The 27,677-nt window shown below is 51.9% G+C and overlaps 1 protein-coding gene across 5 annotated transcripts in view; it reads right to left on the bottom strand.

Moving 5' to 3' along the window:
* Ano1 (anoctamin 1) overlaps positions 1-27,677 on the bottom strand; it is a 153,252-nt gene that overhangs the window by 68,670 nt on the left and 56,905 nt on the right. For 4 of the 5 annotated variants that reach the window (XM_052194265.1, XM_052194270.1, XM_052194276.1 and 1 more), the window contains exons 2-5: positions 22,642-22,787; positions 13,426-13,758; positions 1,495-1,593; positions 42-193 (exon numbers count right to left, since the gene is read on the bottom strand). In XM_052194265.1, coding sequence (XP_052050225.1) covers positions 42-193; positions 1,495-1,593; positions 13,426-13,758; positions 22,642-22,787 — 730 coding nt within the window. Of the gene's footprint in view, positions 1-41; positions 194-1,494; positions 1,594-13,425; positions 13,759-22,641; positions 22,788-23,272; positions 23,291-27,677 lie in introns of those variants that run through there. The other variant, XM_052194289.1, reaches the window with a different exon arrangement.

The following is a 27,677-nucleotide window of genomic DNA, read 5'->3' as shown; positions in this document are numbered from 1 at the left end:
TGGGGGTGGGGAGTGGGGGTCAACCTGGACTTCTCACTCACAGGTGTTGCTTCTCCCGGGAGAAGGGGTAGGAGAGCCTCTTTGTGGTCTGCGGTCTGTGCTCAGCCACCTTAGGCTGGATGGGGTCTGTGATCTTCTGCAGAACTGAGTTGATGGTTTTCAGGAGGCCTCGGGTCTCACTGATGTGGTACACCTGTGGGCAAGAGCAGGCGGGGCGGGGGGAGGGGGAATCAGCTGCCCCATCAAGTTCTGACTTTCGTGATGGTTGGTTAGCATTGCTTGCCAACTCGACGGGATTTAGATTTACCATGGAAACGAACCCTGGGTGTGTCTATGTGGAAGTTTCTAGATTAGGATAACTGAGGTAGGAGATCCACCCTGGGTGTGGATGGTATCATCCCCTGGGCTGGGGACCTGGGCTGAATTAGAGGAGAGAGCCAGCTGAGCGCCAGTGTTTGTCTCTCTGCTTCTGATTATGGGTGCAACATGAGCAGACCTCTCACACCCCTGTCGGCATGCTGTCCACACCGTTATGGCCGCATCGCCATAAACTGTGAGGCAAATAAATCCTTTCTTCATTAAGTTGCTTTTGTCAGAGCAATGTGTAAAGTGACTAAGTCAGAGTACCTATTCTCAGAGGGTGAGAAAAACATTCTTTCCTGGGAACAGAGCAGCTGGGAGCATGGGAGGGTGGGGGGCAGTGTGCCCCGTATCTGCGGGGGCACAGGCTTACCCAAGGGGCTCAGCATTTTAGGAGCGCTGAGCCAACAGCTCAATTATAACACATTCTAGAAAACATTTGCCCCAAATGTGTCTTCTGTTTCCAAAGCTGTAATCCAGCGGCTTCGGTGGATCTGAGAAGCCGCGCAGGAGTGGACTCCCTTCCACCCACACACGTAAATACGGACTCGGCCCAGTGTCCCTGGCACGCTGCTCTTCAGCCATAAAGTTTTCAGAGATTAAAAGGAAAAATCCCAGCAAGCTAGAAAATGTAATTAAATTGAATCTGATAAATTATCTGAGACCCCACAAGCATCAAAGAAGCTGGGCCTCGAGCTGAACTATATTTGTTCAGGTCAAATTCCTGGGGCAGAGCAGGCAGCTTTTCTGCTGGGATCTTTTCTTGGTGTCCTGGTGGGGTATGGTCTTAGGTCTCTCTCACTCTCTCTTTTTAAGATTGTGTGTGTGTGTGTGTGTGTGTGTGTGTGTGTACAGGTACCTACAAAGACCAGAAGAGGGTGCTGAATCCCCTGAAGCTGACATTACAGTGAGCTGCCCTTTGTGGTCCTGAGATCTGAACTCTAATCCTTTGCAAGGCATCTAGCCCTGGCCTAGAGTTCCTAAAGGCCACCCCAGGCAGGGTCAGATGCTTCATAGTGGATATCTCCCCTTGTGTCCTCTGTCCCCTTGTGTCCTCTGTCTCCTTATGTCCTCCCCCTTCCAGGGGTTCTCATATCAAGACCCATGTTTTGTGATATAAACACGCCCACTCACCTTCTTTGTGGGCATTTTCAGTTTCAAAAACTCAGCCTCCCTGCAGAGCACATGCCAGGGTGCGTGGATCTTCACAAACCCAACACCAGGGATTTTGGTCTAGAGAGAGAAAAGAGCTATTAGTGTTTTTGGCAGCTAGAGCCCCTTGCCACCTTGGTACCCAGCTGTAACTGATGAGGTGTGGCTGCCTTTGCCTGACACCAGCCCCATGACAGTACTCAGCAAGGCTAGGGGCCTTCCATATAGCACTTTATGCAAGAATCCAGGGGTCTCCAGGTCACAGCCAGGGGGAATCTTATGGGTATAAAACACTTAGGAAGTTTTCAGGGATTAGGTGAGAACCCCTCAATGCCTAGCAACAACAGAGGACCATTCGTGATTCGAGGTCCACACCCCTCAGCCTTGACTGGGGCCTCTCAGAGCTCACTGGAAAGATACTCCTGGGGGGTCATGCAGTCCTCTCTCCTTGCTTGTAGCCTAACTCCAGTTTCTCTATATATCTATGACCTTTATCCTTGAAGTGGTGACAGCCTGACACAGGGACACCAAGAATTCAAGTCCAATGCTGTTTAGACTTGGGACAAGTATGATGGTTATTTTTGTCAATTTGACACAATGTAACATCATGCTGGGCTGTAGACATGTTTTCATGATAGTCTTATTGAATTGGAAGACCTGCCCACTGTGGGTGGCACTATTCCCTAGGCGTGGGATCCTATATTGTATAAGAGTGGGAGAACTAAGCTAAGTATAAGTGCATATGTATTAACTCCCTGCTCGCGATTGTGAATGCTATCAGTGGCTTCCAGTTCCTGTTGCCTGACTTGCCTACAATGATGATGGCAACCTGGAGTTGTGAGCTAAATGAGCCCATTTCCCCATAAGCTTCTGTGAGTGTACTTTACCACCACAAGCCATGTCTCTCTGTTGAGTGATAGGAAGGGAACCCAACGACTACTCACTGGCAGCCACGTTAATGGTCTCACAAGAACTGATTGCTACCACCAGCTGGCGAAGAAAAGCGTCATTGCACAAGGGACACTTAAATTTGTGGAGAAGTCCCTTTAGCTTACCAGCTCTTGGCTGGCAGAATCTACCCAGTTCAGACCCAAGCTGTGCTTCCTCAAAGACAGCAGTGCCATGCCTAGCTCCTAGTTCTCTATAGACACATGTCCCTTTAAAAAGGCCCTTTATCAAGAGTCAAACAGGTGACTACATAGTCACACAAACATGCAGGACATTGCCCAGATCTTTCCTAAGACCTCTCATGGAAGACTGGAGCCCTGCCTGAGGGCCTACAGGGTCTACAGTTCTGAGATCTGAAGGAGTTTGCCATGGGGTACAGAGCAGACTGTGTGGCCCGCCCACCTCAGGACCATAGGCTGAGTGAGTGGCCCAGCCCAAAGGTGTACTGCTGGCTGCTGGACTGCAACAAGAAATGGGCCAATATCATCCGAGAAGGATCTATAAGAAAAAAAAAGCATTCTGGGATGCTGAAGCAGGATTGTTTCTAAGGCTCTTATTCTGGGTAACATAGTGAGTTTCAGTGAACTAATCAACCAATCAATCAAATTAACCAGTCATCTGAAATGGGGAGGAAGGAAGCTCGCTTGTCCAGAGCTAATGCCACGAAAAAGCTGGTGCCACTGGGAGCTGACACAGCAGTGCAGCGCTCCCACGCGGCACAAAGAGGGAGAGCACAGCGGAGATGTAGCAAAGGTGGTGGAGTGCTCGCCCAGCACGCATAAGGCTCTGGGTTCAAGCTCCAGTACCCCATAAACTGGATGTAGTGTTGGATGTCTGTAATCTCAGCACTCCAGAGATAGAGGCAGGAGATGAGAAGTTCAAGGTCACCCTCAGCCTCGTGGGGAATACCAGACGAGCATGGGCTTCTAGAGATGGCCTTACAAACAAACAAGATAGTTCAGGCCAGAGCTCAGGGATAGGAGACTTTGGCCACAGGCCTGCTTTTCCTCCGTGAAGAGACACATCTCATTCCAGGATACAGAAGACATCTCAGAGTCTTAGGATGGAAATCCCCGGTCCTTCTGCGCCCCTGGTGCAGGTGGGATGGGCTTGGGAGGCTGGGGTCAGAATCCTGCTCAGCCTGAATGGTCTATGGTGAGTGTCTTAACCTCTCCAGACCTTGCTCCCTCACCTATAAAGCAGATGATATGGGAACTGGTTTTATGACAAGACAGGTCTCTGGTGCCCTTAGCAGTTGAGCCCCAGCCTTGGACCTATAGGCAAAGTCAATACAGGGACCAAAGGAGCTAAGTACAGCTTCAGCCTGACTCTGATGCAGATTAGGCCATGCCTGCTTTAGCCAGCCCTGTCACAAGAGTCCTCAGCCCTGGTGACTCACAGGCTGATGTCATGGGACATCCCTGATTCAGGGAAGATGCCTGTTGTCTCACGAGTGGTAGAGGCCAGTAGAGACCACGTGGGTGGAGGCTAGCTTTTCCACTACAGACCCAGATTCATCTCTGTGTCGTGTTTGCCTGCACGCAAAGACCCAAAATATTCTTTGCAGTCCCAGCATCCCTGGGAAAGTGGACCCTGCTGACGTGCGCACTCGGGTCTCTCCCAAGGAAACATCTGGTTGGTGAATGGGGTCGTGGGACCCATTTAGCAAAAATACACTAAGATGTTTAAAAAACGTGGTACCCTGCCTGACCACAGCACTACCACAGTAGGAGGAGCCTGGGGCATGGCCAGGTTTCCTTCAGCCATAGCCAAAGGCTGCAAAGGACTAAGTCCTATCCCTACCCTAAACTCTGAGCTACTACATTTGAAACCACAAACTCACAGTCATAAGGCAGGGAGGGCACAGCCTAATTAAGCCACAGGGACCTGTGAAGGGACAGGTCCCCAAGAAGCCTCCATCCAAAGGACAGGTAAGGTCAATTCAATTAGAACTCAGCTGAGGAATTATAGGCTTCTATCCTGAGCTCCAAATGAAAGGACTTTGAGTTCACTAGAAATGATTCTAGAACAGTCTTTACAGAAGAAGCCAGGTATGGTAGCTCATTCCTGCAATCCTAGCACTTGAGAAATTAAAGCAGAGTTCAAGCGGTGTCCTGTTGTGCCAGCAGCCTGGGCTACATCCTGATTTCTAGATCACCCTGGGCTCCGTTGTGAGACTGCCTCAACAACAAACAAACAAATACAGAAAGAAAACTGAACTAGAACTTTGAGCAGGCAGGTGGCACAAGTCCACAACCCCAGTCAGGCACTAGAGCCAAGGGTTCAAAGCTAGCTTCACCAACATAGCAGGGTCAAAGCTAGCCAGGAGATTCCATCTCAAAAAATAAAGAAATAAAAGAAGAAAGAGGAAGAGGAGGGGGAAGAAGAGGAGGGGGAGGAAGGAAAGGGACAGGGGTGGGAGGTTCTATGAAGGGTTCATGTGGCTGGGGGCACCAAGTCACCATCTCATCTTTGTGCCCGGAGGCCTGCGTACCAGTCACTCAAGTTAATAAAGGCAAACTACACCTACCACCCACCCGATGCCCTGATTCCCTCCTGCCCTTCCTTCTGGCAATGGCTGCCTGCGTAGCTGTGAGCCTGAACCCAATAGCTCTGCTTCCGTGTGCCCCCAGGATGGCTGCCTGTGCATGGCACAGAGTATGTGATGAGTAAGAGATAGAGGAAAGGGAGGAGCCAGTCTTTAGTAAGCACCTATTGTATACCAGATAGGGACAGCCCCAGCCTCTGGCTCTGTTCTCTCTCTCTCCCTCTGGCTCTGTTCTCTCTCTCTCTCTCTCTCTCTCTCTCTCTCTCTCTCTCTCTCTCTCTCTCTCTCTGACTTCCTGGTCTGCCTCAGTGTACCCCTGTGGGTGATGAGGGGCTGGAAAGGTCTGCAGACTCTTGATCCAGATGTTTGAGCAGCAGGTGTGGCATGGGAACTCAGTCTGGTGTTCCTTTGTCATGCTCATGCTGTTCCTCCACCCACACAGCTCCCAGAGGGCGAGGCATGGCCCATGGGGTTGGGATATGTTGTCACTAGTGTGGAGCCTGGGTGGGGAAGCCTTGCACGCTAACTGGTGTGTTCAGTGTGGGTACTGCTGGCCACGTTCACAGTGTGAGGTAGACTTGGAGTCCACAGTAAGAGTAGGTGCGGGAGCAGGGGTGCAGATCTGCCCTTAGGGATGTCCTCTTGGTGGTCTCCTCAGGTTTAAGCCTTGGGCACTGGGGAGCCATGGGCTGGGGCTCTGTGAGTGGATGAGGCTTGTCCTTTGTCAATATGTATAGCAGGGACAGGCCCTGGATGTGCTTCTCTTCAGCCCAGGGCCTGAGGCCTGATGGATGACAGAGGTATCAGCGGGAAGATGCAGTCACACCTCTGCTGCCATTGAAGGCGGAGCCGTTCCCCTGGGGCAACCCTCCTTGAAAAACAAAAAGGGCTGGCTACAACTAGGAGGAAAAAAAATCAATGCAACATCTTCAAGATTCTGTGCAGCTAGAACCAGGACAGAGAGCCACAAGCCATGACATGACAACAAATGCAGACCCAGAGAGGACACTACAACCATGTCTTCAGAGGGTAGTGGCATCCACCTTGTGGTGGTGACCAGGCCTGGCTTGAACTGGCTTCAATGGCTTGGTGAGAAGGAACAGGCTAGATACCTTCCCATGAGGACTAGGTCCCCTTTCCACAAAGGAACGTGGTCTGACCCCAGGGCAGTAGGTTGGTGTCTGCTGGAGAGCTTGAGGGTACAGGAGGACTTAAACCCAGGAGTGGGCAGATGCCATCAAACTGAGGGAGAGAGGAGGACTGACGAGGAGTAAGGATACCCACAGAGATGTGGTGGCTTCAGCTGTCACTGTGGCCTTGGGGCAGTTAGCCCAAGCCCTGGGAAAGCTACGGGGTTTCAGGAGGTCCTGGATGGGCATAAAACCAGCTGTGCTCACCGGGTTTAAAGAACCCAGGGACACGGCCAGGGAGAACCAACAAGTGACAGAGACAGAAGCCAGTGCTCTTGGCTGGAGAGCGTGAGCTCATTAGATGGATGACAGACAGGTCAGCCCTGCTCACCTCAATTACAGACATAAACTTCAAACAGGAAGGCCTGGAAAGGACAGGAAACTATTAAAAAATGACACAGCCAACTTGGGGAAGAACCAAACAGAACGTCTAGAAATTAAAAGACTCGTACTGAGAACTAGAGTCTTGACATGGTGTTGGCAAACAGAAGCCCCAAAGAAAGCGGGATTAGAGGATGGGTGTGGGCCGGAGGTATCCGAAAAGGCTTGAGGACATTTTCTTACTTCCCTGGTGTGCTTCTGGTCTGTGGCCTACCTCAAGCTTTCCAACCAACAGCTGCCACCGCAGAGTTCCTCGCAGACTCCTGCAGGCTTGGCTACAGAGAGGACCTCACAGGGCAGCCACAGTAGGACTGGGTTCACCTGAAGCCATCTGCCTCCCCTAGCCTAGGGTGAGCTAGCTGTACAGTCAGGTGGGAAGGACCGGGGAGACTCCGTCAGGAAAGTGCTTGCAAGAATGCTGGAGGACCTGAGTTTGATTCTTGGAACCCATATTGTGGAGAATGGCGGCTGACCCCTTGTAAGCCCACTGCTGGGGAAGCAGAGGCAAAAGGATCCCTGGGGGCCTAACCAGCTAGCCAACAGGAGACCCTGTGTCAAAGAGCAAGGGGGAAAGCACCTGAGGCATGACAGCTAAAGTTGTCTTCTGGCCTTCATATGCATGCATGCACACAAACATGACTACACACACACACACACACACACACACACACACACACACACAGAGTGTGTGTGTTATAGTTCGTTCAGGACCACAGAAGTATATTTCTGTATAACAAAGCAGGCTAGAAGGGACAGCAGTCAGTGCTGCTTTGAGCCTCAGAGTCGTGCCACAGGCTAAAGGCTTCAGGAACCGAAGGAAGAGCCCCATGGCAAGAGAATTGGGAGTTAGGGCTCTATTCAGCCTGGATCTCAGCATTGCAGCACTGAGAGGCCAGTTCTCCCTGGGAAGAGATGGGAGCGCTGCACACATCAGGGGGAGCAGCTCGAAGCCAGGGGTCTTTAGTTGGCTTTCTAGACAGAGCTGCAGCATGGGGCCCAGGGATAGGATAAGAGGTAAGTTGATTGATCTGTGCCAGGTAACCCACAGGGGTGGCCTGGAGGCAGCTTGCTTCCAGGCCTATGAACCCCATGGACTGGTTTCTGAAGGGATAGGAGGAGACACAAGACCCCTTAAGTTAGGACCAACAGCCTCGTCTCATGAAGGAGCCCAGGACTGCGAGCCTCCATCGCCCGCACACATCACTGAGCTCTAGAATTGCCTGCAAGCACTGGAGATGGCAGGAAATGGATATTCCTGTCCCTACCCATACCCTGGGACCATGGCAACCCTGCCCTCCAACTTCCCCAGTCACCTTGCAGAGGGTGGGAGGGGGTGTCCACAGGCAAAGAGACCCTTCTCTATCCTTCTCCTCATGGACATGAGTTCTGATTCTGCATTTGCATGGAGACATCTGAAGTGACTCCCTGGACGCATCCCCCATAAAGGGCTCCCAACATCCAGGAATGTCCTTATGCACTGCTCACTCCCTAGAGGTGGCCCCAGTGTGACTGTAGCACTCACAGAGTGACAGCCCCCCATTTCAGAGGCTGTGTCTTCCACAGGCTGTGTTTCACCCCATCTTGGCATGAATTCAGCACAGCGGCATGAGATCAAACAGGCACTGGAGGGGTTCTGTGTCCACTGACTTAGGGGAATCTGCCAAAGCCAGGGTCAAGTGCAGTGTCAGGGCTGTGCCGGCCCCAGCCACCCCCCCAGTAGACACAGCCAGGGCTTAAGCCTGTGGTGTTCTTAGCAATGACCCTGAAGGCATAAATAATGCCTAGCAGGCTTTAAGGCTCCGCTTCAAAAATGCTAATGGATTTTCTTGGAGGAAAACACACTGGTCACAAATTTCTCTTGTCTCTTTAATGGGAACCCTGGAAGCTGATCCCATGGGGAGAGAGGTGGGGGGTGTGAGTGAGAGAGAGAAACAAGGAAGGGGGAGGAAATGGGGGAGGAGGAAGAGGGAGAGAAGGGGATGGGGGAGGGATAGAGGGAAGCAGAGAGAAGTATAGACAAAGAGGGAGCTAGGAAGGAACAAAGATAGAAGAAAGAAAAAGAAAACGGGAGAGAGAGGAGGTGAGAGAAAGAAAAAAGATACAGAGGGAAGAGAACGGGTCTTAAGACCTCTGCCTCATGACAAGACCTTTTGCCACACAGTTCATCTAGGGCTTCCTGGCCCCTCAAGGGCAGACCCCTGTGGGGCAAAGCATCCTATCCACCTTGGCTCTCTAAGGCATCTTGGATTTCTCTGGGTGGGTGGGTGGGGGCCTGTCACTCTATGAGTTCTATAGTCATACTGGGGCTACCTCTGGGCATTGAGCAGTGGGCAGGGGCATTCCTGGATGTTGAAAGCCCTTTTCTGGGGATGCTTCCAGAGAGACAAGTACCCTCCTTTACTGCTCAAGGGATAGTCTAGAACCCTGGGACTACTGAATCAGAGCCTGTGCTTGCACAAGCCTGTGGGTGTACAGGGTGCATTGTGGCCCCATGGGAAGGCAGGACAGCCCAGCCAAGGCAGACCTGTTCCTAGGCGAGACTGCTAGCCTACCTTGCATCGGATGTGAGCCCCACTCCTCTACTCCAAGCACTGAAGCCCACTTGCCACCCTGCCTTGTCTCCACTTGAGAGCAAAGTTTTATTCGTGAGGTGGTTTAATGGGCCACATTCCCTCAACAACTGCTCAACTGCCACTCCTTAGACCCATGGGTGTGCCCTGATTTGGAGAGAGGGTCTTTGCAGATGTAAGCAGGCTGAGATAAAGCTGAAATGGGGTAGAGTGGGCCCTAAACAGAGAGACTATGAAGACCAGGAGGGGACATATGGGCTGCAGCATAAGAGGCCAGGGTAACAGCTCTGCCCACATCCTGATGTCCAACCTGTGGCTTCCAGAATGTAAGAATGCAATTTCTGCTGTCTTAAGTCACCCACCCACCTGTGCTTACTTGTCACCTAGTCATTAAGAGCTGCTCCCCTGCACAGTGGCAATGCCACAGGCCACACATCATTCTGAATACCTTGAGAGAATAAGTTGGCCTCAGTGAGACAGAAAGCATAGAGGGGCTCCCAGGTCTGCAAGGGGCTCCAGGCCACGGCTCCCAGTCAAATTCTGCCAACCCATACTCAAGAAGCCAGTTTGAAACAGTCAACCTAATAGCAAAAAGCAGAAAAATCCATCCCCAGAGTGTTAGCATTATGTCTTTAATCCAGCATGAGGAAGCAGAGACAGAGGTAAGAGGTTCTCTGGGAGTTTGAAATCAGCCTGCTCTACATAGCCAGTTCTAGAACAGCCAGGGCTAGAAACATCTACCTCCCTTAGACAGATGGGGGTGGGGGTGGGGGTGAGGGTGGGGAATATTTATCTAATGTGGTCACATCTAATGTGGCCCTCTTTCTGGGCACAGACTATGACCCCAACTTTGGTACCATCACAAGCAGTGCAGTGTATACCCACTCTTCAGCTGCCTGTAGGAAGCCTAGCTGGAGACCTCTGCAGTGCTGTTTCAGCGCAGCCAGCTCATGAGGCTAGTGTCATGCACAGGAGGCCTCATCTCCTTCAAGGTCATTATTCATCTTTCCATCCAGCCTTGGAAACAGAGGTTCCTTGGCTGGTGGTAATTTAGGGCCCCAAGCACGTTCAGTAACATCACAGGGACAGACAGTTTTAGTTTTCAGGACTTGAGAGTTACCATCAGTCCAGCAGAGCCCAGGGATACCGCTAAAGGTCAGATGCCACGGTGCCGAGATTGGGAGACCACCTCTGATTCACAAGTATAGGGTGTGGGAGGGCATGGAGTATTGGGGTGCTTACTGGGATCTGGAAATGCCCTACCCATAGAAGACATTGGGGGATCCTGCTCTAGGCTATCCTCATTTCACACTCTGCCAGCCCTTAGGCTCCCTGTAATCTGAGCACACCCCGGAAGGCTCATTAGCTCTTCACCCCCAAACAGGCCTGACCTTGCTAGGCTGGCCCTGCTTGTTAATCTCAGCAGCCAGAGGCCACTCATACCTCTGCCTGCTACTCGTGCCCAAACAGCCCATCCAGACCCAACTTCTGCTCCACCCAGGGGGACAGGGAGTATCTGCTAATTATGGCTGCCAGCCCTGTAGTCCTGCAGCTACCAGCAGGCCGCTGGGACCAGAGGATGACCTCAGGGCTCTGCAGGGAGACCACTCAGTGTCATTGCCTAGGAAGCTTGAACTGGAAACTGGGAGGACTCAGGCTCAGTTCACAGAAACTGGGTGTGGTGGTGTGCACCTGTAACCCTGGTGCAGACAGGCAGAGACCTGTGGATCCTGGGGCTTTGCTGGTTTGAAAGTCTAGCTGTAATGGCAAGCCCAGGCTAAGAGAGAAAGCCTGTTCTCATAAATGGAGGGGGGAGGGTGGGTGGAGGGGCAGGGTGGCTGGGAGATAGTTAAGTGCACAAAGCCCTTGGTTTGTGAGTTTGAAGACCCGAGTTCAAATCCCCTGAACACATGTAAAGGTGAGCACAGTGTCATGCATCTAGAGCCCTGGCACTCTTACAGCAAGGCAGGAGCAGAGACACAAGTCAGCCTGAGAGAGGATCTGCTGCCAACAGGACCAACACCTGAGGCTGTCTTCTGCACACATATGCACACACATGCATGTGCACACACACATGTACAAGAGCACACATTCATACACATGCATGTGTACATGCACACACACATGCACATACATACATGCACATATACACACATGTCAGAAAACTTAGACTACCTCATATACTTGGTCTCAGCATGGTCTCATCCCCACCCCTCCTTTTCTTTTTGTGCTAGGGACTGAGTCCAGCCTTCAGGTATACCAGACAAGTTCTCTACAGCTGAGCTCCACCCAATCCCATATCTCATTTTTTACTTTTTCATTTTTTTTTTAAATTTTATGTGTGTATTTGCCTACATGTATGTCTGTGCACCATGCGTGTGCAGGAGCCTGTGAAGGCCAGAAGAGGGCGTCAGGTCCCTTGAGACTGGAGTTACAGATGGTTGTGAGCTGCCATGTGGATGCTAGAAACTGAACCTAGGTCCTGTGCAAGAGCAGCCAGTGCTCTCGGCCGTCTGAGACGTCTCTCCAGCACCTCATATTTTGTTTCTCAAAGGGGTCAAACCAACGGCTGCAAAGGCTTATTCAGCTCAAGAGCTAAATTGTCTGTGAAATTGGGGGTCATTTAGGGACAAAACTAGGTCTTCTATACAAGAGTCAGCACCCCCCATTTGCTTTTCATTGCAAAGAGAGAAGCTGTCACATACTAAAACCCCTTTCTTCCCTCCCCTTCCCTCCCTCTCTTCCTCCTTGCTTTTATTTGTTTTGCTTTAGCCGAGGCTGCCCTCAGCTTCCTCACTATACCCCATCTTATCCTCTCTCAGGTGCTAAGGCCTCATGCCTGGCTTAGACATAGCAGCAAACAGCCAACAACGATGTGCTCCGTGCCCAACAATGAGTAAAGGTTGTTGCTATCTCTGTTCTCCAGATGGGGAAACTGAGGCCTTCTGTTCAGAAGGGCTAGGTCAGAAGTTGAGGTCTGATAGGTCAGTCTGAGTCACCCAATGTCAGAGGGCCCACACCTGGAGTTCCAGATCATTCCAGGAAAGAACTTCTCAGATATAAAGAGGAACACACAGACACAGCTATGGAGTTCATAGTGAGCACTGGATGTCGCAGCTGGAGGCAGACCCGCAGCCTTTGAAAGACCCTCTCCTTCCTCCAGGAATAAAACGACGTGCACAATAAATTCTGCATGGCAACAGTGTGTTCCAAAAGCCCCCAGTGGCCTGAGTGGACATGGAGAAAGCCTGACACAGCTCTGCTCAAAGTGACAGAAGTCACAGAGGATCTGCAACACCCAGGTTCTAGCTGCCAGCTTTAGAGTAAGCCAACCCAAAAAAGGCAGATGATACTGAGACTGAGTTACACTGGATAATATTCTCAGTGTGTGTGTGTGTGTGTGTGTGTAGGTCAGAGGGCAAATTCCTCAGGTAATCTCCATCCTTGGGTCTGGGATTACAAGTGTGTCCACCATGCCTGGCCTTGTAGGTTCTGGTGACCACATTCAAGTCCTTGAGCGTGCAAGGCAAGCTCCTTAGCAACTGAGCAGTCTCTCCAGTCCCTCCTTTTAATTTTTAAACAGTTTCTTGCTATGTAGCCCAGGCTGGACTTGAACTCTCAATCCTCCTGCTAGTCTGAACACTGGGATTCCATGTGCCCATTTCACTTACAGAGCAGGGGCCTTTCCCCACACACTCTTGTCCAGGGAGAGGGTAAGATGTCAGCCAGGAAGCACACAGCAATTGGCTGATTGGTTAAAAGCTGCAATGACTTGAGCCACTCTCTGTGGCTGCCAGAGACAGTAGATCCTTTGTTCTTTCCAGAACCTTAGGAAAACTTCTAGACTTCCTGAACGCAATGTTACAGAGATGGGGGTTTCAGAGCACAGACCCCAAGATTCTACAGACCAATCCAATCTCTTCTTCCCAAGTTGAGAAACTGAGGCTCAGAGAAGGCTGACATCCAGGAGAACCCCCCTCCAGAGCAGCTCCACACTCTGCACCTCTGACCCAGCAAATCTTCCCATGCCGGGCACTGAGCAGAGGCAGGAAATGGTCTGACCTCAAGGTCACAGCCACTGGCTCGCTCTGCCCCAGGCAGATGCAGTTGCTGGAAGAGGAGGCTGGCTTGGGACTTCCCAGAACTGTTTAGAAGCCATTTCTAGCCCACTAAGGACACAAGAGCAGAGCTAAAGGTGGCCTGCCCGCCCCTCTTCTGCAAACAGACCTGCCCAGCCCATGTCCACCTGGCGTCCCACACATAAAGTCACACTCACCTCCTCATCATGCTCCAGCTCCAGGCCTGCCTCCAGCAGGTTGCCCTCATACTCCTCCCGTCTGAAGCGCTTGTCATCTTCATGGTAATCCATAGGGGCTTCCGGTGAGCCTGCATCCACGGGGCTCCCCTTCCCAGGAAGGGGCTGGTCCTGCCTGACGCTGCGGGTCCCCAGGACCATGTCATTTTGTAGTCCCCTCCTGGCCAGAGTCCTGCTACCTGAGGCTCTCTTGTGATGGTACACCAAGATGTAGTCCACCTTGCGTTTGCCATCCCTGAAGTATAGGCCGTACTTGCATTCGGCGTCAGGGTCCACGGACAGAGAGTTGAGCAGCTGTGAGGTGAGAAAGAGAGATGCAGTCAGTCTGGAGCGGTTCTCCGGGGGCCTCCTGGTAACATGCTTCAAGCTGGGTACCGCACTCACCCATGTTCCCAGTCACTCAACAAACACGCCAGGGTTCATAGTCCCACTTGATGGAGACAGATATAATCTCTGATACAACATGCTTATTCATGCCTGCATCCACTTCCTCCTCATTAAGCTGTGCGCTCAAGGCAAACACACCAGCATATTAATTATTTTCCCTTTTCCTGTGTGTGTGTACAGCCCTGTACTTGTACATGTGGTCAGAAGTTGTCAGTTGACAAGAGTCTCCCTTGGATTCATTTCTCTTTTTTAAGGTTTATTTTCATGTGTATGAGTGCTTGCCTGAAAGTAGCTATGTGTACCATGAGCGTGCAGTGTCTGTGGAAGCCAGAAGGGGGCTCTGGATCCCCTGAAACTGGGTTACAGATAGCTGTGATCCTCCACCTGAATGCTGGGCACAGAGCCCACAGGTCTTTTAACCACCGAGCTGTCTCTTCAGCCTGTCTTCCTGGTTTTTTGAGACAGGGTCTCCCACTGAACCCCAATCTCCCACTGCTGGTTGGCCAGTGAGCTCAGCATCCCTCTTGTCTGTACCTCCACAGTGTGGGGATTGTAAGTCTGTCCGTCCTCATGCCCAGCTTTTAAACGCAGGTGCTGAGAATCCAAGCTCAGGTATTTATGCTGTGGCAAGCCACCCCCAGCCCTACTGTACTACAGTATATGAGACTTGAACATATGTGAGTTTCAGTATTTGAGGGATCTGGAACCACGACTGTACTATACCAAGGGACAGCCACCTCTATAAATGTCCACTGGGAGCCAAACCCAGTTCCATGGGCTGACATATGTAGGGGATGCAATGACTGGCCTGTTTGGGGGTCCACACTCTAGAAGGAGGCCTTTGTCTCCCTTGAAGATGCCAAGCTGTGCCTGGTTACCAACAGGGCCTCCTGATCTTTGGGAGGTCCTGTCTGACTCCTGGCAAAAATCTGCTGTAAGACCCCTGAAGTGAGAGCCCCGGGAAGGAAGCAGTCCATGTGCATAGGGCAGAGCCCGAGGCAGGGCAGAGCTGAATTCAGTTATCTGCAGGCACAGTGTCTACCTCTGGCAGTCAGCATCCAGGCAGCACGACGATGCCTTCGGGGCCACTAGCCAGTTGGATGATCGGAGCTTAAATGTGTGAAGCTCTTGTTCACTCAGCCAGGATCTTCAGAAACCCAATCCTCGTGTTGGGTTCTGGCATGGAGGGATGAGGACTGAGACCCAGGCATGATTCAGACTGGGACACAGTCTGAGGAACTGCCAGCTGTCTCCAGAGCTGGCTTCAGCCCAGCCTGAACACCTGATTCCAGCAGTTTATTTCTCAGAGTTTAGCAGCACACTGCCCCTCCCCCCTCCCCCTTCCCCCTCTGCCAGCTCCTGGTCCTGAGCAGAGCGGTGGGGAGGACATCACCAGCTAGATCTTCCTGGTGCCCTGTGAGGCCCAACACAACGGCCAACAACTATAGCTCTCTACAAGTCCCTTCTGGCACCACAGTTAGGATACCTCCTCCTGGAACCCTTCCCATACCAAATGATCCAAAGCTGGGAGGGGATCCATGGCCTCAGTTTCCCCTGCATAGTACTGGAAGACATGTCTTTCCTGATATTAGCCAGCTGGGTTCTGCTCCCTTCTCCGGACACCTGTCACTCTAGCCCCAGTCACAGGATTCTCCACTCACTCAAGTCACCTCTGCACCCTAAGCTGTTTTATTGCACCCTGCCCATGCCAGAGGCTTATACTCCACCAGTACCCAAGGGCCTGGCCTTGACCCCACCTGGACCCTGACACGCCAGCAGTCAGGAAGCCACTGCCCACTGCCCCCAGTGTGGCCACCCAGAACCTCAAGATGTCCCCTACTACCAGGTGACTCTGAAGGGCCATGTATTTCCTCAGAAGAACAACACCATGCTCTGAGGCACAGTGGGCTATGAAGGGAACAAGGGAGAGAGGGGAGGCAGAGTGGAGCTGTATCTAGGCCAGAGCAATGGAAGGAGGGGTGAGGGGGTTCTTGAGCAGGGCTGGGGGGAGGGGTCATGACAAGCATCCTTACTTCAGGATTACATCTCCTAGAGACAGTAGGGCCTGTGGTCCACCCAAGCACCCATAGCTGCAAGAGACTGGAAGGGGTCAACCTACTTCCTCCATGGTGACTGGGGTTTCATCCATCCTGGTGAGCTCCACAGGACCCTGAACAGTATGGATATATCAGAGTGCCCCTGAGGAGTTTCTCCCTGTTCTCTTTGAGTGATACCATCTGGATGCCTATAGGCCAGAGACACCCCCATAGCTGTGTGGCCCCAGGAAGGCTCAGGCTGGCTGGATTTTGTTTTTATTTTATTTGGTTCTTTTGAGGCAATGTCTCCTGTAGCCCAGGCTGACCTAGAACTTGTTATATAGCTAAGGATGACCTTAAATTTCAGATTTTCCTGCCTCTGCCTTCCTGGTGCTACAGTTGGGGCATGTGTAACATCAGCATGTTTTATGCGGAACAGGGACTAGAACTCAGCTTCATGTATGCCTATGCATTGAGCCACAGCTCCAGACCAAGGCAGTGACACTCCAGAGTGTCACAACAGGAGTGGCACGCTGGCCCAATAAAGGGCTAAATTTATGGGAATATGAACATCTGTTCTCAGCCATTAAGGTGAGTATGTGTCTCTGTAGAGGGACAGAGGACCCATTCCTGGGGCAGTATGGGGCTGGATAGTCTTGGATCCTGTCCACACACCCAAGGCATTTTTGCCCTTCACAGAAATGGTGACACACTTTCTAAGAATGGGACACCCTGTCTTCAAGTGTCCCACACATGGAGGGAGCACTATTGCTAGATCCACTTAGCTTGGAAGAAACTGAGATTAACACATGGAAGAGAGGGTAGGCCACCGTATCTAGCTTGATGCCCTGGGTACCAAATCCTCACCCACTAGTGACCTTAGGATTCTAGCTCTGACTTAGCGATGAGGAACGTAACCAGGAGTGTGCCTCCATTCTGCCACAAAGTTACTGAGCCACCAGGCAATTTGGTAAGCAGTGGCTGGCAGGGAGGTCTCAGTGGTTTCTTGCAGGCCCTGAACTGGGCTGGACCAGAACCAAGCCTGGGAACACTGGGAGTCTGGAAGGTCAGTAGGGCCGCCTCCTGACAGGAGGATTAGCCAGGTTGATTAGGGTTCTGGATGGGCCAGGTGCCTGGGGGACATGACTGTCAGCCAGGCTCCATGCTGGGGATGGAGGGCAGTTCCTTCTCAGAATCTTAGGAAGGGCAGAGAAGTGCAAAGTCACTGGGCACTAGCTGCTAGAGAATCCTTAAAGGGGAAGATAAACCAGGCCCCAGCAGGGAGCCCTGGAAGACAAGGCGCCCCTGGCCACACTAGGCAGTGTGGCCGTGCTGAGCCAAGATAGGCACATACCAGTGGGCGCTGAGGGCACACCTGCTTTAACTGGCATCCTGGTCACCCCAGAGGCCCAGAGGTCTCCATCTCATTTCCAAACAGTCCTGGGATCCTATCAGGCTGGCCAGGGTTCCTGGTAATTCCTGAAGCTGGGACCTTGCCTCCCCTCGCCCTGCCCCTCCTACCTGCCTTCGTGCACATTGTCTTTCCTTCCTCCCTTCCCCCTCCCTTTTCCTCCCTCCCTCCTTCTCTTCATCTTTCTTTAGCCTCTTCAAACTGGTTTTCTGGCTTCTTTGTCTAGGATTCAAGGTGTCATGCTAGTCTCCTGTGGACCACCTTTCCAAGAAGTTCTAATTCTCCTCAGCATGAGCCCCTGAGGCTAGACCAAGGACTGCCCTGACACACCTGCACCCACAGCCAGAACAATGACTACCATTGAAGAAGATGGATAGCCAAGACTTAGAGAAAAGGACAGACAGAACCTTCCTGTGAGACACACAGGGAAATGAACCCAGGAAGCCACCAAGGAGTCTGCAAGGTGAGGCAGGGGTCAGATTCAACTTGAGCAATTGCCTCCTGTGTCCATGGCCCTATTAGGTCTTCCCACAGGGGTCTGCCGGTCCTAGGGGAAAGCACAGGGGGCCAAACTGGGTTTCATCTTGCCTGTGCTCAGAGACCTGATCAGCCATGGTTTGGTGGACTGCCCCTAAGATGTGGCTCCACCTCCCTAAGACACACGTCAGTAAGCCTTCCCTCATGTGACAGGACTTCTCTGGCAGTGCTGTTAGAAGGACTCAGTGTGCTCACCATAAAGTATCTACCACAGGCCTGTGTGCCCAGGGATGCTTCATTCTCACTGGGCGCTTGGTGCATGAAGAAAGACAAAGAACAAGAATGAGGACCTGGGTTCGGGCACCCAGCACTCATGGAAACATCTGGGTGCAGCATGCATGCAAACATAGCACTGGGGAAGCAGGGGCAGGCTCACTGGCCAGACAGTCTAGAGGAACTGGCAAGCTCCAGGTTCAAGGAGAGACTGTCTCCAAAAATTAAAGTGGGGAGTGAGAGAAGTCACCCAATAACCAACCTCTGGGACTCCACAGACACACAGACACACACACACGGACACATCACATACACCACACATGCACACACACACACACACACACACACACACAGGCACACACACATATATACATACACCACATACACTACACATGCATACATATACATACACACATACTACATACACCACACATGCATACATATACATCACACACACTACATACACCACACATGCCTCCTCCTACACACATGCAGGTAGGACAGGGAAAAGGACCTTACTGTCAGAGGGAACTATAAGAGAAAGGTGGTAGGGAGTCAGGTTCAGATTTTAAAACTGACCAAGTGGGGGTGGGTAGCAAGATGTGGCACCAGCGCCCATGTGGCCATCTCTGGGGGCCTGGTCCTTGGTAATTTGTTCTGTTATACTGAGAAAACCGTCTGCTGTCGATGTAAGTATTGGCTTTATAAAGTGAGGAAAAGCCATTTTGTTCAGTGTTTGTGGGTAGCAACTTCTAGAGAGGCAACATGGGCTCCCTGCTTGGGCTCCCAGGGTCTGAGAAGCTGTTCTGTGGTGGGCTGGGGAGACACGGAGGAAGACATGGTAAGTCCCACAGAAGGTACAGAGACACTGGATGACTCTGCATGTCCCTTCACTGGGCAAAGCAGGGCAAAGAGGCCACTATGTAAACTGCAGCAGAAAGGATGTGGATCGGGCTTTATTTGTAACTTCTGAATGTTCTCTCTTTCTCTGGTTAAGAAAAGGGGCACCTTTGTGGAAGGCAAGGGGTTTCTTAGTGATCTCTGATGGGTGGTTGTGTGATGAGTGTGCCTGTGTGTGTGTATGTGTTCATGCACAAATGGACAACAGAAGCTTGTGTCTAGATACCACTATGTGCTATGACCACAGAGAATGGGAGGGACACTTGCAGGGGTTGTCTCCTGGGTGTTTGGGGGACGTGCTCCCAGAAAGAACTGACTGCCCTGGGGAGTTTTTAGAGAAAGATCCTGTCCCGGCACCACAAACAAGAGAGGTACCAGCTGCTGGGCAGAGCAGGAGGCATTGACATGGCCCCATGCCCACACCCCAAATGTGCTGGGACCCTAAATGTGTTTCATCCACCTCTGTTCCCAGAGCACAGGCTGAATTCAAATTGTCTGTGACAAAATATGGATGCTTCTGAAGGAATCTAAAAATCTCGGAATTTCTTTTTAAAAAAATGAGAAAGATAAAATTAGAGACCTGAGATCTTGCTTCTGGTCAGGAGACTTGGATTCCAGACTGGTGAAGACCATCAGAGCCTTTTGGTTGATTTTAAGATAGGGTTTTTTTCACTCTGTAGCCCAGGCTGGTCTCAAACTCTCAGCAAGTCTCCTGCCTCAGATTCTGTAACTCTTGGATTGCAATCTGAAGCCACCATGTCCAACTCCAGGGAATATCAATGTAAAACTTCATTTTTATTCCAGATGTGTATGTGTGTGTGTGTGTATGTGTGTGTTGTGTGTATGCCTGACTCATAAACCATAAGCACAAGCTATCCATTTCCGATCACTGGGCTGGTCCAGGAATCTATAAACAGAAGTCTCTGATGGCAGATAAGTAGTCTATGCCCTTGTCTGAGCAGGCAGGCTGACACCCACACAGCAGGTATTTCTGGGTGTGGGTATCCCAGGCCGTGGAGAACTTGGGTTAAAGACTGAAGCACTCAAAGATCAGCACAGAGAAAATTAAAAAACCCCATTCACCTGGCCTCAGCATAGAGAACTTAAAGAAACCAGTCCCGTTCACCTGGCCTCTGACTTCCCAGAGGCTCTCTGTCCTACCTCCTGACTGAACCAATGGGTGATCTGCCCCCTTTCCCTTGAAATGGAGGTGGTAAGGAGGATAGTCTGGGAGCTGCAGTCTGGCCTAAGGGTTTTTTTCTAAGGCTGTTCCTCTAGGGAAGGGAGGTGTGGCCCACACTCTCTGGCTTTCAAGAGCATTGGGCTTCCTATTCTGGGTGACTCTGCCATTACTAACGGTGGTGGAGGGAGTGCATGGGGACGCTCAGAACCACAGGTTTCAGAGTTACAGCCGCAGCGTGACCCCTGAGAATGACCTGTGCATGGACCCAGAGCTACAGCCCTCCTAGCCAGCAACACTGTATCAGCATCTCAGAAAAGCTGTGTGCCACTGCCCTCCTCAGGGCTCGCCCACGTGGTTCTGGACTGTGATGACTTTGAGATCAAGAACTCAATGGCTTTGGTTTTTGGGGCACTGGGAGCTATGAAGTGTGAGCACGTAACAGGTCTCTGGCTGGGAATGCCAGTGCCTAGGGTCATTTGTTCAGACTCTGTTTGCTCATACTCAAGTCCCCTCCCATGGGGCCGCCTCTATAATAACACCTCTTTATTACCTTGGCAACCACGTTGCCTTTAACTGGAGTCCTCATGTTCCCGCCTCTGGGTCCCACGGATGCTACCGCAGCTCCCCCCACCCACCCATGTCCATTCATGGGCAAGCTTGTTATGGTTTCCCTCAGCTGTCTTTCAACTGATGGGTGACTTAGAAGGAGTCACCTGTCCCTCTGGGCCTCAGTTTCCCAGATTGTATTAACAGTACCCCCACCTCCACCCCCACCACACAACCATGCCCTCATTGTTTTGAGTTTAGCAAGCTAAGAAGCAGTTAGCCAAGACTGGGCCCCTGTCCTTTGGTCCTGCCATAGACACAGAGGAGCATTCCATCTGAACTCCTTAAGCTCCAGAAGGGGCAGGGCCCTCTTTCTTCTCTCTGGGTGCCCAGGGGACATCAGGGGCCAGCAAGGCTCAACTCACAGCTCTATTCAAATGTCCCCCTGAGTTCCTAAGGTTGTTTCTATCCTGTACTCGACAGGAAAGTTCCTGTCCATCAATAGCTGCTCCTGGCCCAGGCTCCCCAGGACTCTGATACCACCCACCTGCCCTTCAGCTGAGACTCTAGGACTGGCAAGTCTGTCCACAGCCTGAGCTCCCATCAGGCCTCTGGGTGTATTCACCCAGGCCCTCAGGCTCCCAGCCTCAGGCTAGGACAAGCCAGGGCAATCCCTCAAGCTGGGACATCCACTCCAGCCCCAGGCTAGAGGCCCAGGCGTTGAACAGCTTTGCTCCCTCCCTCTAGCCTAGAAAGGGACCTTGAGAGATTGGGGGTAGCAGTGGGGGGTCAGGAAGAGAAAAAAACTCTTTGGTCTTTGGTCCCTGCTGGGAGTGCCCCGCCCCCACCCGGGCCCTGGGAAACTTTGTTCTTTAAACCAAACTCATCAGGGGTAAATTCCCTTCCCCTCCCCTCCCCTCCCCTCCCCTCCCCTCCTCCGCCTCTCCCCTTCCAACACACACACACACACACACACACACACACACACACACACACACACACACGGTGCCACCAGGGGTCCCTGTGACCTGCTGGGTCTGGCCCCAGGAACAATGTTATGGTAGAGGGGACCTCTGTACTGGGTTCCCCAACCAGGTGACTGACTGGCTCCACCCTGCCCTGCTACCCGTGCCCAGGACGCTGGGAGGGGATGAGGGACCAGATCGAGGTAGGTAATCTCTGGGTTGAGTCTGGGTGGCATGTGCCAGTTGGGTTGGGCTGGAGACCTAAGCACTACAGGCAGGTGGAGTCTCAGGACTCTCGAGCCCCACCGGGTGGCGGCGCAGTGGTCTCGCTCGCTTTGGGGGCCACCTGCTCCTTACCCTTGACTCCTACTCCCACCCATCCTGCTGCTCCTGGTTAAGGGCCTGGAAAGGAGGGTCTCATCCAGGCTTGGGCTGTATGCGCAGGAGACTGGAAACCCCGGGCCGGGCACTTTGAGGACCCTGGGACACTCTAGGGACCCCAGGAACAGCAAAGACTTCGAGGGACAATTTTGGGACCCCGGGGACACTGCAAACCCCGAGCTGGGCGCTGTGCACACTCTGGGGATCCCAGTCAGTGTGTTGTGAAGATCTCAGGGACACTTTGGGTACTTCGGGGACACTGTAAACCTCAGGTCCGGCGCTGCGGGTAGTTCGAGGACACTCGAGACCTCAGAACACTCTGTAGACCCCTGGCAATGTGCTGCAGAGACCCCAGGAACACTCTGGGGACCCGGGGCAGAGCACTGAGGGGGTCCTCAGGGACGCTGCAAACCTTGCCCCGGGTTCTGCAAAGACCCCAGGGACACTCTGGGGACCCCCTGGCACAGTGCTCCGCGAGTGGAAGGACGCGCAGAGTATAGCCGGTCGCGTGCACTTAGTTCTGGCAGCAACGCGTTCCGGGGCCGCACGTGCGTGGGTGGGAACCCCCAAAGCCTTGCGCGCGGTGGAGAGGTCGCCCGTGGCAGCACCCGAACTCACCGTGCCCTCGGACGGCAGGTAACCCAGGTCCTCGATGGCGCAGATGTTCACGATGTGGACGCTGCGGTCCTCCGCCGGGAGCGTCGAGTACTTCTCGGGGACCCTCATGGTGGCCTCGCGCTCCCCATCCACGGCCCCGGTGGCGTCTGCAACGGAGAAGCGGTGCTGGCCTGGCGCAGACGGGACGTGGCCGCTCCCTCCTCCCTCGCGACCTCCCGGGCGCTGCCGCCACCTGGCCCGTCCCGAGGGCGCCCGCGCGCCGTGAACTTGGCCGCGCGCCGGCTCCGCCTTAAAGATATAAGCGCAGGGGCGGCGGCCACGCGGGTCAGATTTTCCGTAGAAATTTAAACACAGGAAGAAAGGATTCCGAGTTTTATTTTTACCCGGGGTCAGAGCGCGTTTAGAGTTTTGTTTTTTAAATTTTGAGGGTGGAAAGGATTCTTACTCGAAGGGAAAGTGCCCCAGACCACACCTTAAATAAAAAGGCCCTGAGCTAACTTTGCTGTCTCCTAAGGAGGTGACAGATTAACCACAATGACATCACCTAAGACCCTTCCTGAGCCTCTTCAGGTGCCCACTCCTGTGTAGACCTCCTCCCCCACCAACATCTCCCAAGTACTGCAGTCCCCACCTGTGAGCTTTTAGACAATCTCCTCCACAGGGGAGAGGGTGGATGTCTGCTAAGGAACTCCTGCCTGTCAGGAGAGAATGTCGCCCTGTTGGTTGGTGGGCTTTGGTTTTATTTTTGTTTTGTTTTGTTTTCTCTTAAGGACTTAAGAGGCGGCAGAGCACCCCGATCTGACCCTCCAGATCTGACCCTCCAGGCCAGCGGCATCTCCTACAGTGGCTAGAAGCCAGTTTTCAGTCTTCTCACCCCAGGACCTAGCAGGGTTCCTGCACACAGTAGGTGTTTTTAAGTCTCCCTTCCGGAGACTTAGGAGGAGGAAGAGGAGGAGGAGAAGAAGAAAGGAGAAGAGAGAGGAGAAGGAGGAGGAAGAGGAAGAAGAGAAAGTGGAGAAAGGAGGAGGAAGAGGAGGAAGAGGAGGGAGGAGGAAGAGAAGAAAGGAGGAGGGAGAGGAGGAAGTAGGAGTCAGGCTGCCGTCCTGACTGAGTCTCTGCAGGGGTCACACTTGCCACCTGTCCTGCAGGGTAGCCTCTCTGTCGTCTACCTTTCTGGTGGGCATCAGAGTGCGTGTTCCCCGGACACCCTGGACTCTCCGGCCTCCTCTCTCACGGTCCTCAGAGCCTGTCTGAACCTCGGCTGCAGTACCTGCACTCAACACCTTGTCTGGTGGGCTGCCAGCTTCCCACGGCTGACACTCCCACCAGCTGGTCCTACAGCTGCATGGCAACATTCAAGGCCCTCAGAAGTCACCAAGAAAACTCACTACCATCAATACGGTCTCTGGGGATTCCCAGGCGGTATATAGAGAGGTGGGCGGGAGAGACAGGAGGTGTTGGGTTGCAACTCCAGTCTCCCAATCCAAGGAGCCTTCTCAGGCTCACAGACTGGTCCTGTTGTGATGATGGAGACCTTCCCTTGCTGTGTGTGCTTAACCATGCGACTGCCATCTTGTCACTGTCTTGACTACGCCTTCTCTGCCAGTCACATGCTCCTGTTTAGTCTAAGTGAACTTACAGAGGTTTGGAAAAGGTTACTGGGTCCTTGAGCTACCCACTCCCGTACATGCCAAGTGCCTTTAAAGTGGGATTTAAGAAATGCATTAAGTTGGTCAAGTCCCAGCAGCAAACAGCTCTCCTCCCCCTCCCCCTCCACCCTCCACTGTGCCAAGGGACTGGGCTGGAAAGACATACAGTCACACACAGGGTTATGTAACTTCATACTGTTGTTGATAAACAACTGGCATTGTGTAACCGGAGCACACCCTCCTCCTAAATTTATGTTCAGGTGTCAGGGATCTCCCAGGAACCAACAGTATGGGCTTTTTTCTTTTCTTTTAAAAGAAAAAAATATAATTAATCAGGGCCAGAGATGTGACCCAGTTGTAGAACTCTTAGCGTGTGTGATGCACTGGGTGGAACTTTAGTGCTATGCTAAAAATAAGATGTTCACACACATGTGTGCACATGTGAATGTGCATATATGTATGAGTACTTGCGTGTGCAGGTATACATGTTTATGTGTGAGTACATGTGTGTGCATTGTAAGTGTGCATGTATATGCATGTGAGTATGTGTGTGAGTACACATGTGTGCATGTGTGTATGTGCATGCATGACCAGAAGCTCTGGTGTTTGTTCTCGTGTGTTTGGGAAATGACATTTTTCGTCTAACACTGAAGGGGTTCTAGGGCAGGTGTGGCCTCGTGGCCTTGCTCCCAAAGCCCCTGGAAACTTCCATGTGGGGGACCATCTCTAATCGTGGCATCTGTCTGTCTTCTCCCCAGACAGCACCCAGTCATGGTGTGGGAAGCTGAGCTGAGGCTCCTCCTTCAGGACTTGGCCTGGTTCTGCACTCTGCCTTGGACAGGGATTGACACCTGCTAGCTTGGAAGACTGTTTTTTCTCCTTTTCCACTCTCTGCTTCTGGTCACCCCCTCTCCATGGCTTCTGAGCATGCAGTTCAGGGATGACCTAGCAAGGGCAGAGAGGACATGCAGTGGTCTCCACACAGCACAAGTCTTGGGGACAGATGGGCTGGAAAGAATCCTGAGATGGCTGTCAACTTGATAGGTTCTAGAATCACCAGGAGAGGGACCACTGGGCATGCCTAGGACGGAGCTTAGGCTGGGTTACCTGAGGTGGGAAGACTTGCTTTGAATGAGGGGGTTACCATTCCATGGGCTAGAGTCCCAACGTGAATGAAAGGAGAGAGCACATTCATCTCCCTCTTCCTGACTACTGTGGACATGACATGACCATCCCTGTGTTTCTGCTTCCATGCCTTCCCACGATGGACTGTGCCCTCAAACTGTGAAACAGAGAAACCCTTCCTCCCTTAAGTTGTGTTTTATCAGAACAATGAGACAAGTAGCTACTACAAGATACATGCTGTCCCCAGGTCCCCACAGCTCAAGCTGAGAGTTCTTAGGTCTTGAAATCTTGAGGACTACCACTACCACCACCACCAACAATAAAGAATTAAACCAACAAGGTTTAAGGGGGACTATCTCACTTTGGAGTAGCAAAGTAGAAACAGGTCTTGTCCATTGTGGTCTGAAACAGATTTCATCACACCATACCCCAAGGGAAAGCTTCTGTCATTGAGACTAATCCCTTCATTAATTAGTAATTACAGCCTTCCTGGCTGGCTGCAGGGTGCTCTTTATGATGGGCCTCTTGCCTTCCTGAATCACCCTGACTGGTGTTTGACGCCAGGAACCAACAGACACCTGTGTCTTTGCTGACATTTCTAGTCCTGGGTGTGTGTGTTGGGGGTGGGGGGTGAGCAGGAAGTGATAGGAGGGAGGAGAGGGCCTGCCTTGTGCAAGGCTTGGAGGGAAGCCTTGCCCATGGCATTTTATCTTGGCATCCTTGGCTTTGCCCGTACAGAAGGAGTCTCTTGCCCTCTGTCCTGCCCTGCACCACAGGTCTGAGCACATAGCCACCTGCAGCTCAGAGAGAGGAACAATGAGATTTTACAAAGTCAGACACAAAAAGGGCTTCTGCACCGGAGAAAGTTGATGCCTGGTCACAAACACCCTGGGCTCAACCAAAAACCCAACTCCTAGTAACTGACTACAAGGCCTCACCATGTCTTGGTCTCTGTTTTTTTTTTTTTTTTTGGTTTTTTTTTTTTTTTTTTTTTTTGGTAGCATGTATTTTTGGATGTCTCAGTGGGGTGATTATAATATAGCTATGTTTTCTCAATTGAAACATTACTTCTCCAAGAGTTTCTTAAAGAAAGTAAAGAAAACTCATGAGACTTAGGAAGATCCTAAAATTTACAGGACTTACAAGGCCCTTCACCAGAGTTTTACAAGCAGAACAGTGGCTGGGGAGAGGAGACTCCCCCACTGGCTTAGATATTTGCATGCAAGTCATATAAGAGCTCCAGGGAGGCTGCTTCCGGAGATGTCATTCATGCTGTGGTGGGATTTTCAATGATGCAGTCTTGTTTGAGCCACCATGCTTCTATTTAAGTATTTCTACACATATAGTCTTCTAAATAACCCCAATAAGCTCATTGGTCGACTCAGCTAGACTCTGGTAGTTTCTTTGGTATGTTTCCAGTGCTCTATTTAGGGCAAATGGACATCTGCTCACATTTCCCCAGGAAAAGTTACACAAAAGCATTTCCAGAGATGATGGATCCTGAGGATTTAGACCTAATCAGTGAGTCAATGACTGGATGGGTGCATAATCTGATGGAGTGACTAGGAGATAGTAAGAGGTAGGAGGCTGGGCCTAGATGGAAGAAGTAGGCCATGGGGGTATCCTTGGGGCTAGACCTGGCCTTAGCTCCTTCACAGATGCTTTGTATCTTGTCTGCTGTGATGTGAGCCTTTCTGCTCAGCCACACCCTGCCCAACATGATGGAAACCTCTGATGTGGTTAGCCTAAATAGTCTGTCCCTTTAAATTGTTCTCTAGTAATTTGGTAACAAGGATACATGTAACTATAACACCCCTGTGACATTTGGGGTGGGACCATTCTTTGACCCCCCCTCCCCCAAGGACATCTTATGCCTTGGTCCTCTCTATTCCTGGAAGTCAGTAGCACTTCCTCATGTTGGTTCCTCTGTGACATCCCTGAGATGCCCTCAGGTTGGCCAGCATTCTAAGGTCACCCTTGCTGGGTAGACCATATGTCTCACTGGACTGATAGCCAGTGCACTTGGCTTAAAGGACAGGCAGGAGAGTGAAGCTGGTTCTCACCAGGGTGTGCTGACCCCTGCAGAGTCCTGCGTGTGCACAGGGGCAGGTGCTGGAGGTTGTGCAGACAGCCTCTCCTCCCTGTAGAGTTCTGCATTAAGAGGCACCTAAGGGATGGGAATGGGGCTGCTGTTGGGAGAGTCTGCCCAGCATGCCAAAGCCCTGAATTCAGACTCCGAGAGAGAGAGAGAGAGAGAGAGAG

Source organism: Apodemus sylvaticus, chromosome 1, assembly GCF_947179515.1.
Source record: "Apodemus sylvaticus chromosome 1, mApoSyl1.1, whole genome shotgun sequence".
NCBI lineage: Eukaryota > Metazoa > Chordata > Mammalia > Rodentia > Muridae > Apodemus > Apodemus sylvaticus.
Note: the sequence above shows the minus strand (reverse complement) of the source record. Positions and strands in the feature narration are given on the sequence as shown.